The following is a 13,065-nucleotide window of genomic DNA, read 5'->3' as shown; positions in this document are numbered from 1 at the left end:
AATCAGGATCTTTGAGGTTGCACTGACTGGGAGTTCTGAACAAAGGGTCTCTGGGACCCTGCATGGATCGATTGGCAGGGCTGGCCGTGACAGCTATCTTCGGTAGGTCTCGAGCACTTTCCTGACTGGGGGTAATTTTCTGATGTTATTCGCTTTGGGGGAGGATAATGTCTGTTCTATTATTGATCAGCAGAGGTTTTATAGTACAAAGACAAGAACCATAGCATCATACAAGACTTTTTTCTGAAGGCGGGAAGCCTTCAGTCAACTGTTGGTCCACCATGAACTTTGTGGTAAAAAATCAAACCACATCATCACCCATGTGATCAGCAATGACAAGATAGACATCACTGCCACACTTAATATTATATTCCCATAGCTTTTTGACTAGGGTCTTCTTTAAGCGGTGTTGACTTTGTTGCAAGCTTGACTGCTTGTTGGACTGATGTGGTTTTGTAACTCTGGAAATCTTGGGCAATTGCATCCTGGGGTAATATTCTGAGGCAATAGAGATTTGAATTGGAACACAGAATGAAGCAGGAGCCTGAATTTAAGCCATAGGAGAGACCACTTCTAGCACCCTCTTTTCGTGGCTCTTGATGGAAGAGGCCACTTTTGGCGCCCTCTTTTTGTGGCCCACTGGGTGCCAAAAATGGCTTGCATTGAGATGGTGAATGATCTCTAATTGTGTGTATTTGGTGGCCATAATAATCAATGAGCAATTGGATACTTTTGAACTTCTGCATTTCTGCATTTCTGGCTTTCTGGCTTTCTGGCTTCTTCTGTATAATTTGGTGCAGTGCTTCTATTTCTAGTGGGTTCTTGGCGTCATTTCTGTGACATCCGGCACCCGAAATAGCCGGTGGATGCCAGGGCCATGTGAGTGCTTTGACCATAGGGCCACTTTCGGCCTGTGGCCACCACGGCTATGGGGCCCTTCGATCATAGGGTCCCTTCGCTCATAGGGTCCTTTTGACCCTGTGGCCTCTGTTGAAAATAGGTTCTGAGGATGAGATTGTTATTCCTTGCTTGTCCCGATGTTTGATGAGGTGGGACAGTCTATATATCTATTTCCAGCCCCAGCCACAATCTTCAGCCACCGTGATGTTCAGCCACAGCGATATTCAACACTCCCACTCGATGGCAACCGCCACCAAAGGGTGTCAGCGACTGCTCATCACGGTTGCGACGAGCCCCGTTAAAACCTTCAAAAAACCTTTGACGGAAAAGGAAGGAAAGGGTGCCCGTGGTCCCCTAGTCTCTATCCAAAAGGTCATAAGTCATGAGCGTCACTCAATACCAAGCCCTCTTCGAAACCATTCAAACCGTTCTCGTGCGAGAGGCTTGGTGAACCCATCAGCAATCTGTTCCGTAGTTGGAATGTATTTTAATTCCACCATTCCAAGATCCTGGATTTCTCCCTGCCATTTCCGTTGGATATCCATATGTTTCGTGCGGGAGTGGTATTGTGGATTCGAGGACAGAGCGATGGCTCCTTGGTTATCTCCACAAATGATCGTAGCAGCCTTCCCTTGGCTCATGTTCAACTCATTGAGGAGTCTTCTCAACCAGATTGCTTCCTTAGTCGCCTGTGTCTGCCCAAGAAACTCAGCCTCGCAGGTTGAGAGAGCAACAACAGTCTGGCGCTTCAATTGCCAGCTGATAGCTCCACTCCCAATGTTGAAGAGATATCCAGCCGTTGATCGTCTCGTGTCGTGACATCCACCCCAGTCCGCGTCTGTAAAACCTCTCAACTTCTGAGGCTGACCCTTGTACGTAAGCCTAAGGCTCTTTGTGCCTTTTAGGTACCGCAGGATGCGCTGAGCAAGTTTCATGTGCTGGGGTCCAGGATTTGCTAGGTATCTGCTGGCCATAGAGACTGCATATGCGATGTCTCCCCTAGTTCCAAGCATAATGTACATCAGAGATCCGACAAGGCGTTGGTATGCGATCCTTTGGTCTGTAGGACAGCTGTATCCTGGACTATTCTCTGGAAGTGGTGATGTTTCTACCGGCGTGCTAACTGGGGTGCAGTTGCTAATTCCGAGCTGATGAACAACTTTATCAATATACGCTTCTTGACTCAGATACAGTATCCTGTTTTGACGGTCTCGCTGGATAGACATCCCAAGGTAGTAGCTGCACGGTCCTAGGTCTGTCATTTGAAAACGATTTCTGAGATTTCGCTTGATCTTCTTTATCTCTGCAATGCTTGGTCCCACGATCAGGAGGTCGTCAACGTACACTGCGATGTACATAGTACTCCGGACGAAGATACCAAGATCGGCGTTGATTGGTTCGAAGCCAAGGTTGCGCAGGAAGTTCGTGAGGGTTTGATACCAGATCCAAGGAGCTTGCTTTAAGCCATAGAGCGCCTTTCAGAGCTTGCAAACTTTTGTTGTACCATCTGTCATGTGGTGAGGCTGTTCGACATAGATCTCATGATCAATATTCCCGTACAAGAATGCTGTTTTGACATCCATCTGTTTGATTTCGAGGTCTAAGGCTGCTGCGATTGCGAGCAGAGCCTTATAGCTCATTGGCTTGACCACAGATGCAAATGTTTCGTCATAGTCGATGCCTTCTTGTTGTGTGAAGCCTCTTACCACCCATCGGCACTTGTAACGGACGACCTCCCCATTGAGTCCTCGTTTGACCTTAAAGACCCACTTTCCACTAAGGATCCGTCGGTCCTTCGGAGGATCAACAAGTTCCCATGTCTTATTTTGCTTGAGCGAGTTGACTTCATCAGTCATTGCATTCTCCCATTCAGGCCAGCTGGTGCTGCTCTTTGCTTGCCAAAGGGTTTTTGGTTCAAAAGGTTCCGTTTCTTCTGCAGCTACTGTTAGGAATGTTGGAATTACATTTGCTTCAGGTATATTCATCAGCGCGAGTTCTTCTTCACTCTCAGTGGAGGCATCCTGCGTGGTCTCCGAGAAACGAACCCTTAGTTCAGGGTGATGTTCAAGTGTTTCTTGCTGCACTGTGTGTTCCGGGCGATCAACTTGGAGCTCTGCATATTGTAGCCTATCTCCTGATCTTTGACCTTGTCGAGCATTGTCTTGTTGCTGATCACTGCTGGTTGGTGAGTCGCTTTCATGAGCAATATCCCGCGGAGCATCCGAAAATGGCCCAAAGACATCCTCACTCCATGTGGGCGAAAAGGTTCTGTCTTCTTGTCCAGCAACAGGCTGTGAGTTCTCATCACTCAACTGAGACATCTGCTCTTGTACATTGTCGCTTCCCGATTGAGGCAGTCTTTGTTCTCGTGGTATCATGGACATTTGACGTCCTGAGGCTGGCATGGATGCATGCCGTACACTTACTGACGGTTGGTTTAATAGTCCTACCATCTCACTTCCCCCTGCGGCAGCAGCTGTTGCCACAGGTGAGTCGTCTTGTACCACTCCCACATCTTTTATAGTCTGTGTGGAGGAAGTGTTTAGGACTTCTTGAAATTCAGCATTTGGAGTCCCAATGATTCTGCCGTCCTCTAGCAGGATACGGTAATTCGTGTTCCCTTCATATCCTAGCAGAAGACATGGCCTCATTCTTGGGTCCAAGAGTTTCTTTCTCTGCTTGGGTGGGATCAGATATTCTCCCTTTGAGCCAATCACTCTAAGTTGTGACAGATCCGGTTTGTCACCATACCAGGCCTGATATGGAGTCATTTTGAGTTTGGATGATGGCGATCGATTAGACAGGAATGCTGCAGTTCGAGCAATCTCTGGCCAGAATTTGAAAGACAGCTTTGCATGTGCCAATGTTGGACTGACTCTGTCATAGATTGTCCTGTGCGCTCTTTCAGCAACTCCATTCTGTTGATGTTGGTCGACTCCCGTGATTTCGGCGTGGATTGCCTGTGAGAAGAGCATAAATTTCATTTCTTCTCCCACTTGCTCAGGGATCCAATTGAGTCGTATTCGTCTACATTTACGTTCAGGACGCTCGTTATGATCGAGGAAGAAGCGTAGTGATTCTATAACAAACTCCTGTCGTCGTGGTATGGGGATGATCTCTATCCAGCCCGTAAAGTCGTCAACAATGGTGAGCCAGTAGCGACTGCCGTCTAAGCCCTCGTCAAATGGACCAGCAACATCAATATGAAGGAGTTCCATTGCATACTCCCCCCTTTTATTTGAGGAACTGTGAGGCTTTTCAGTCATGCGTCCCTGGAGACATGGGTTGCAGGGTTGGCGTGGTTCCATATCCCGGACGCCATGAGCCTGTGTCTTGAGTCGTTGTAGATTTGCATCACTCATATGAGCCAGTCGATGGTGCCAGAGAGTCATTTGTCGACTGACGTGATAGGCAGGAAAGCTGTGATTTACCCAGAGATCAAGTGCATAGACCCTGTGATACTGGCTTGCGGTGTACAGGTTCTTTCAGTTTGATTTGTTGCGAATACTGGCGCCTTGGCTTGAGAACTCAACCTTTGCCCCCCTTTTGAGGAGCTGGAGCACAGATATGAGGCTTGCGTGTGCAGAGGGGACGAAGAGAACATTATCAAGGACAAGCCATTTCCGTCTGCCTCGTACGTCGCACAGGATATTCACTGTTCCCACCCCCGATGGGGTCGTGGAGGCATCAACGCTTCTCAGCGGTGGTCCGAAGTATTTGTCCATTTGAACAAACCTGGCAGCAGTATTGCAGATGTGCTGAGCACACCCACTGTCGACAATCCAAGCATCACGAATTGATGGAGTCTTTGTAGCTACCATTGCTAGGGTGTGATTGAATAGGGCAAGATTTCCTTCAATGTCCTTTCCGAACACGGTGTTCACATCCCCCTCTGAGGCCGTCGCTGCCATAAAGGTGGGCTTTTTCGGATCCCTTGGGCCACCAATTTCATCATCCTCATTATCAGAACCAGCTCGTTGTTTTAATGACTTGCGCGTATTTGTCTGTGAATTTCCTGGCCTCGCCCTGCGTCCCTTGACGTCCTTTCGCTGATCCTTTAACTTTGGATTCTTCTTAAAACAATCAGGCTCTCCATGGTAAGGTTTTTGACAGAAGGAGCAGTATGGAACATTGTAAATCTCAATTAGGCACGTGGTTCCATCCGATGAAGGTGTGATTCTTCTGTCCATAGACTTTTGTGTCAGAGCGAAGGTAGAAAGCGCTTGCGTGTCCATTGACTGCCTGCCTAGTTGTCCCTTTCTGTGTTCTTCTTCAATCGCCTTGTTTTCAATGGAGTCAAAGGTAGGAGCTGGTTTTGTAACCTTTCCATTCTCATCCCTCTCATTGACAAGGTCCATTTGTCTGAATATATGATCACAGAAACTCTCATATTCAGGGCCCAATGCCTGTAGAAAGAAGAATATTCGCTCAATCTCGGAAGTGACACAGGCAGAGTCGAGGAGGAGCTTCTCTGCATGAATTTTCCTGATTTCAGCTCCAAGAGCTTGAGCACTCCCACATGCTGCTCTAGTGAGGGACAAGTATCGTCTCTGGAGCTGTACATAGGTTCCAGATCCCTCAGGCTTGAAGTTATCCTTGACTGCTTTGAGGAGTGACTGTACTCGAGTGATATCAAAGGCATTGATCCGTTGTGCCGCATCATGTGTCAATTTGGCCGTAATCATTGCGGAGTAAAACCTTTGACGGTGGATCCATTGCCATGCTTCCTCTTCTTCCACTGGCGGAGTCGCTCCGTCATCGGCAACAGCAGAAATTCAGATGAACTCATTGACCTTCTGGTTCCATTTAAACCAGTTGTTGGCATTATCAAGTGTGGGGATAGCATTATAAAATGAGTTGAGGCCAAACTGCTCAAATTTTGCAACATCAGTCATGGTGAAGGAGGTTGTTCTTCAGCGCTGAAGAATTCTGGGCTTGATATGTCAATAGGCGGATCTGAGTTTATAGACGGCTCGGGGCTTGACAACCTAGGGGAACGTGGCTCTAGACCGAAAAGGTCAAGGCTTGATGTGTTACTGAGCTGGGTTGATACAATAGAGGGACTGCGGTCTGACGATTCTGGCGTAGGAGTATGAGATGAAGGACTGTAGTCTCTGTCTGGTAATCCGTCCGACTCCAGGTGATCCTTGTATGATTTGAAGAAGTGAGGGAAATGACGGCGATCAACTCGATACTGAGGTTGTCTTTGTAAGAACTTTGTAGGCCTGTTTGGTCGAAGATTATAGCGTTTTCCGATCCTACGGTTGGATATTGCCGTGTCGTCCTCGGAACTCGATAGGGATGTGATAGAGGCTCTAGTAGTGCTTTCGGACTGAATAATTGGACGGGGAACAGAAGTAGAAGTATGAAGGTGACAAGGTCCAAGATTGGAGCAGGCTGCGTTGACGTCAGAAGCACTCCGTCGCTTTGAAAAGATAATTGATGCCCGACTGTTGCGTTCTTCCACAGACATACGACCGTGGGCTTTGCGGACAGCGTGGTAGGAGAGCAATGGGAAAAATGACTTTCGAATTCGCTGGAAATCCCAGTTATGTATTTCTCGGAGATGTGAAAGCAGATTCAGTTCTTTCTCCGTCCAAAAATGCCTATGTCTTTTCTGAAACCGAAGTGGGACTCGAGATGACATTGTGTGGTGTGAGATCTGAAAGTTGCGATGAGGCTGATATAAATTGTCGACCGACGCGAATCGAGATGCCAGTATTAATTCCGTGTTTTCAAAGTGCATATGATACGATGATCGGTACGTTGTGATTCGTTCATCGTCATCAAACATGACATGTCATCTGATGATTGGTCTGACGCCTCTTGTCACGGAGGGGTTGTGACGTTCTGCCACGTCATACTCGAATATTGCTCGGACCGAGAGGGTGCGGGGTCGTGAGAAGAGAGATAAACCATCTGGTTCTTCCAGAGTCTTCAGAGCCATCAAGACCAACACTGTGCCCATAGTCCTTAAAAGCTGTCAGTTAAGTGATTCAACTGACGGGACTATCGTGTTGAGAGAGGGGAAACTTAGCCATTTGAAAAGGAGCATGTTGGCACAGCCGAAGTGGTCCGGGCTCATAACCTGTTGAAAATAGGTTCTGAGGATGAGATTGTTATTCCTTGCTTGTCCCGATGTTTGATGAGGTGGGACAGTCTATATATCTATTTCCAGCCCCAGCCACAATCTTCAGCCACCGTGATGTTCAGCCACAGCGATATTCAACAGCCTGTTTGACCTCAAGGCCAAAGAAGCCATATGGTTGAAGAGACCACAAGATTGGAGAGGCTGTGTGGTCAAACGGCCCCGTGGCTATGACGGCCATCGATTGGAGTATAAGATAAAGCTTCTTACACTTCCATGATGAGATTCATTGCATGCGGATGAGCCTTCCTGCAGCACCTCAACTCAAGCATTCATCATGGCACCCATGCCCGCTGCCCATTCTGTAGCGCCGAATTCACTGCCGCTAGTGGTGCATAGGATAGGAAGCCCTGAATGTAGATGTAAACAGTCCAAGTAAAATCCAATTACCTTATCTTGTTGGCGATGCTTCTGATAATAGTTCAAGATGGAAAGACTATAAGAATTAGCTAAGGGATTGAGGGTCCCTGACACAACCAAAAACAAGGCCTCTGAACCTTCAATTTATCACCTAGTATGACACAACCAGCTCCCACAGCCAACTACACATCATGTACCACAAGTTCTCCCTCCAAATTGTTCATCCCTTCCTTGCCTTGTTCAGCCACTCCTCCATATCGGTCACTTACTCCTACATATCGGTTACCCATTCCTCCTCATCGGCCACTGCATGGGGTGGGGATCACTTGCGTTAAGATTGCCATGGTCAGCTGCAGACTGAGAAAGCGTGAACATTGATAACTTACCTCCTTTTCCAGGATCTTTGCACCAGCATTTTCCAACCGTTTTCTCAACTCTCTCTGCAAGGCTGGATTTCGAGCACGACTTAGCGGCTTCCCCAAGGGGAACGGTCGTGGCCAGTCAGTGACCCTCACTCGAAAGGTCATGTTATCTGAAAACCAGAAACCATGCAATCCCCTCACTCGAAAGGTCATGTTATCTGAAAACCAGAAACCGTGCAATCGTAAATCACCCGACACATCATCATAAGGTGCAGTATCGAGATACATATCCACCCCCTTGATGACCGCAGTTTGAAGCTTGTCGTAACGAGGCTGAAGCTCTCTCAACTCCTCCTCCATCTGTTGATTGTCCCCATCTTTGGCACAGGTCAACTGCAAAATCGACTTCCCGAGTGGGTATAGTGTCGGTCGTCTCTCCTGCCTCCCAGAGGTGAGGCTAAACCTCGTGCCTTTGGTAGCATGTGGTGCGGACCACCCAAAGGGAGCAGCCCCGTTCCATATTTTTGAAAGGAGGTCAGTAGCTTCATCCTCCCGCCCGGCCGCAGCATATGCCAAGGCCAATACTCTCCCAACAGGGATCAGAAGCTCCGCCAGGCCCCTTCTCCCAAACTCCTCCCAGCAATCTTCAAACCAACAGACACTATCCCGGCTCGCACGAATAGCCAGGGTGAACAGAGCTTGCAGGACACCACCATAGTTGGTTGGAGAGGAGTTCAGTTCATCGTATATTTGTCTTGGAATCCTGGTCGGAGTCAGGCTAGGTAGAGTCAGGCTGGGTGTAGATCGAGGGAAATCATTGAAGGTCCTAGAGCTGTGCATCATGGTGTTGGAGGCCGACCAGATTTGAGGGGTGAAATGAGATGCAGATATTTGGGTTGGACAATCTGATGGGTGAAGCTGCGCTCTATATACCTCTGCCCAGGCAGCCAAGGCGGCTGAGTCTCACAACTTTCATGCGCAAAAAAGAGCATCAAGCCAGGGTGAGTGCCAAGACTGGCCACCCATGCTTTGTTGGCTTCCCCCTCTTGCCTTGCAGTTCAGTGGCAGTGCTCAGCAATTTTCAGCCTCACAGCCAGGTGGGTGTAATAAGCTAGACTACAAAGAGACTAGTGTACAAAGAACAAAGGCGCCCGCAACCCAGAGATCAGGCCCATTGCGTGTCGCATACCAGCCTTTCTTTTTTTGAGAGGGGAGGGGCATTCTTCCCCAATAGTATTCTTGTTCAAGTGTTCTCACTTTCTAGAAATATTCAATGATCAGAGATTCCATCTAAAATCTACTCCAGTATTATAATTGTACAGGCGCGCTGCTCTACGGCAATCTTTCAATAAAAGCACCTCCTCGTACAACTGTTCCATGGGCGACCTCTGCGTGACTCAAAAGATCAGATTTCTTTTGTAGCACCTCCCTCTCACAAACATTACATTCAACCCCTTTGGCTGGCCAGGGAGGGTTCACATGTTTCCGCAAGAAATGCCTTGTAAGCGAACCAGGTGTTGCGTATTTTGTAATCCGGCCCTTCAGCGACAGATTGGGGTTTCCGACGCAGAGAAAGCAGACCTGTGGCCGGTCGTCTTCAGACTTGATCCGCACGGCTTCCGTTGCTTGGCGTAGAAGAATCTCAGTGTCATCCTCCACTGAGCGCCGTTGCCGTTTGGCGGGAGGGCAAGGGTCGTCGCCATCAGGTACGGGCCGGTGGCGAGATGGGGTTGGTCGGAGTGTGGGCCGTCCCTCTTCCATGCGGCAGAATGCGGCCATTGCGTTGATCGCGTTGATCCGGCGCTGATACTCTGCTTCAATGGTGGCGCCCGGCATGGACAGGATGGCATCAACCATGATCAGATGCTCTGGAGGCATGAAGCTCTTGTGCTCCAGTGTTTCCATGACCTTGGTATCCACTAGCTTCCCGGCCAGCTGCCGTTCAACATCAATCACAGGCTGCTCATCTCGATAGCGCTTCAGATTTGCTCGGATGAGTCGGTTCCGCTGTCGTTGCTTCTCATTACGCAGTTCGCGGACTGCTCTGTTGTACTTATGTTTAGCGTCCATTGTCCGATCCTGGAGATTTTCCAGCTTCTCCAGTAGTTGGGAGTGGTACTTGGAAAGCTCTTCTTTGTTAAGATGGCCAAAATGGGCTTGAAATGCTGTATTGGCACGTTCTAGCCTGGCTTTGCAATCTTCCCACTCCTGCTTGCGCTTATTGACTGTATCTTGCCGCGCAAGAACCTCCGGGAGGAGATTGATGGACCGAGATTCTTCTGTGGAGAGCTTATACGGTCGATTCGGGTCAATAGATGCGCTCATTGAACAAGCAAATCGAACCAATGGTGTTTGGGAACCTGTTTTACGGACGATGCCCTGTACATCAACATCAACATCCACCTCATAATGTCGGACGAAAGTACGGATATCTGAGTGCTGGAGGATGACATTCTGGAGAGCATCCGTGACCTCTTCTGCTGATTGGGTTAGCTATCTGGCTAGCCTGGGATATAAGAGAGACTAGGGGATACTTACCACTGCTGTTGAAGGCCTTGGCCCCAGCATATCGAAGATTGTACGGGTGGGCGATCTCTTCAAAGCCTGTGATCTCACCACATCGGCGCATCCGGGATGTCACAGTGGATGCTAACAGTCGCTTCTCCAGGTTGATTTGAAATCCAGTAGGTGTCCGCTCCACCTGGCAAAACACAAACTTATCCAGCAATTCATCTTTTAATCGCAACTCCTGCTGTCCCTTGCCCTCCAGCACTGTGAGACTGTACAGTTTTTCCGCAGAATCCAGCACTGGTCCAGTTGTTGAAATTTTCTTGAAGCCGTCAATGTAAAAGAGCATACTGAGCAGACAGACATGCGGACTGAGAATCAGAGTGGGATCGAAAATGATTTCTGGAATCTTAAACTCGTTCCTACCCAATTCAGTCAGTCAACACTTAGGAGCAATAAATCAGGGACACCTACGGAGCCTTCTTCCCCAGGAACCTCTTTGTAAAGTCCGGCTTTAAGAATATGAATAATCGAGGGCGCCCACCCTCCGGATCTCGGATCAGGGATAACATTATGTCCCGATAGCGAAGGTGGAGGAGCGCCCCTGGGCGGCTGGCAGTGATGGCCGCAAGCTGCACGAAGAAAAGCATTTGAATGCGTTGCCAGCCGCAGATGAATGTCATCTCAGTGGTGGTTAGGAGAACACGTGCGTACTCAGCCACATCTTCAATATACATGTTTTTCTTTGGTTTCCGGATGAGCTCGAGGCATTTCTCTTTGGCCACAAGGGCAATGACCTGCAAGCAATTAGGGGCTGTTTCTTTACTTCTAAGCTAGAGTATATTGACAATTGGTCACCCACATCATCTATCTTGACAATCGTAGCTTTGCTCAGTCCTGAGTTGGTCTCCTGTTTGAGAACCAGATGCCACGACTTCCAAAAAGTCTCGAGTGAGCTCTTGTACTGGATGCCTGGGCAGTGTCGACCATTCTTGCCACGACGGATGTCGCACCGCCAGCTGAAGAATGCGTAGAGGAAACAAACCGTCTCATCTGAGTCTGAGATCCATCGCCAATGCTTCACTGGGTCAACGCCAATGTACCGACAATGCCTGTCACAGGGCCGCCTGTAAGCCTTCAGCTTGTATGGGAGGTGGGGAGGGTTATCTACCTCTTCCAGTACATGCGGGTCTCCTCAAGTTTTTCCTCAGTCTGTTCACTGTACCGTTTCTGTCGAAGCTGAGAGACATCCAGACTCTTTGCTTGGGCGAGGTAGTGTTCAGGAGGGAGCTGGCCCTCATCAAAGGCATCGTCGTCGGAATTGTCACTGTCATCCTCATCCTCACTGGGGTTGCTATAGGAGCCACTTTCATATCCACTGTCCCAAAAGATCGAATCCAGCACGGCGCTGGCATCGCTCTTGCTCTGACTATCTTTATCATCAGGTCCGACGGGTTGAGAGCGAGGCGCCATGTTCAAGATGGCCCAGCGAGCAGCGAGGAGAGAACCTGAACTGAGGAACTGAGATGGGCAGTGCTTTCATGGACGAGTGCAAGACATGACGAGTGCAAGATATGCGGTGCTGCGAAGGACTGGCAGGAGGAAGGACAGGAGCAGGAGGAGACGAGCGGCATGCTGGGAACAGAACTCGGCGGAACATGGTGGTCAAGGGGAGCCATTTTTGACGCTCAGTCAATTCAGGCTCCCCCCGGCGGAGGTGACTGAGCGGGTGACTGAACGGGTGAGTGAGGGTGAAGGCCACCAAAGTAGGAGAAAAGTTGTGGCCGTGCGTGGAGGGAAGGGCCATGGCCGTGTGGATTGAGCCACGTGATTATCGAGGGACGGCGGTTAGCAGGAGGCCAAAAACAGCAGTGAAAACGGCCGTTTTCGGCCGCTGGCTAACCGTCACATCGATATTCTCAGTACTTTTATATAAATCTCTGATAGAAGTTTGCAAAACCCAGAAATACTTGAATATTATGAAAACTTCATAACAGAGACCACTTTATGATTATCTGTACTTACTTTGAGTCCATCTTAATATCTTTATTATCAATAATATATCTGAGATATGAGATCATTCATCTTCTGAAAGTACACTTAGCAAGCTTTGCAAACAACTGGTATTCTCTTAGATACTTTATAACTAGTCTAATGTATTTCTTGTGCTCTTTCTCTGAGACAGAGAAGATAAGAATATTGTCTAGATAAACTACACAACATACATCAATCAGGCCTGCCAGTGCCTTATTAATATAGGACTGGAAGATTACTGGTGTATTTAATAATCTGAAAGACATAACAAGATACTCAAAACTCCTAAACTTTATACAAAATATGGTCTTTTATTTGTCTTCTTCTTTGATTCTAATCCAGTGGTAGACATTATATAGATTTATCTTGGAAAAGTAGCATGCTTCTGCCAACCAGCTTAATATCTTATCTATCAACAGCAAAGTGTAATAATTCTTCACTGTGATTGCATTAAGATCATAATAATCAATATAGAGTCTGAGTCCTCCATCAGTCTTGAATACAAACAATACTGGAGTCTCTGCTGAACTTTATAACAGACATATTCAACTCTTGCATAACTTGTTCTTGATGTACTCTTATAGAATCTCTGTTTGCTTGAGCAATAGTTTATAGATTAGTATGTGTAGGAGCTTGCAGCTGTCTTTAAGAATAATTAAGTAACTGATCTTCATCAATTCTGGCAACTCTGCTACTTTTTCTTCTAAGAAAATATCTTTATAGTCTCTCAATCCCTCAGGCACTTCTGTCAGA

General features: G+C 47.9%; 3 protein-coding genes across 3 annotated transcripts; all 3 read right to left on the bottom strand.

Moving 5' to 3' along the window:
- Positions 1-365: 365 nt before the first annotated feature.
- On the bottom strand, positions 366-896 carry CIMG_12638 (uncharacterized protein; the record flags this gene model as incomplete). Its single annotated transcript, XM_004445547.1, has 1 exon — positions 366-896. The coding sequence occupies one exon, from the start codon at positions 894-896 to the stop codon at positions 366-368; it is 531 nt and encodes a 176-aa protein (XP_004445604.1).
- Positions 897-7,595: 6,699 nt separating this feature from the next.
- CIMG_02751 (uncharacterized protein) lies at positions 7,596-8,651 on the bottom strand. The gene is made up of 2 exons (XM_001248979.2): positions 7,795-8,651; positions 7,596-7,733 (listed from the first exon to the last, which is right to left on the bottom strand). The coding sequence occupies exons 1-2, from the start codon at positions 8,611-8,613 to the stop codon at positions 7,731-7,733; spliced, it is 822 nt and encodes a 273-aa protein (XP_001248980.2). The 5' UTR covers positions 8,614-8,651; the 3' UTR covers positions 7,596-7,730.
- Positions 8,652-8,992: 341 nt separating this feature from the next.
- Positions 8,993-11,751, bottom strand: CIMG_02752 (uncharacterized protein; the record flags this gene model as incomplete). The annotated part of the gene is made up of 5 exons (XM_001248980.2): positions 8,993-10,247; positions 10,309-10,700; positions 10,753-11,075; positions 11,141-11,390; positions 11,450-11,751. 5 exons carry the CDS (start codon positions 11,749-11,751, stop codon positions 9,103-9,105), a joined length of 2,412 nt encoding a protein of 803 aa, XP_001248981.2. The 3' UTR covers positions 8,993-9,102.
- Positions 11,752-13,065: the final 1,314 nt, after the last annotated feature.

Source organism: Coccidioides immitis (genome assembly GCF_000149335.2).
Source record: "Coccidioides immitis RS genomic scaffold supercont3.1, whole genome shotgun sequence".
Lineage (NCBI taxonomy): Eukaryota > Fungi > Ascomycota > Eurotiomycetes > Onygenales > Onygenaceae > Coccidioides > Coccidioides immitis.
The sequence above is the reverse complement of the archived record's forward strand: the minus strand, read 5'-3'. Positions and strand labels throughout refer to the sequence as shown.

What these genes read in the sequence shown, in the direction of transcription:
- CIMG_02751 (XM_001248979.2), bottom strand. Translation starts at nt 8,613, where the DNA reads ATGATGCACAGCTCTAGGACCTTCAATGATTTCCCTCGATCTACACCC.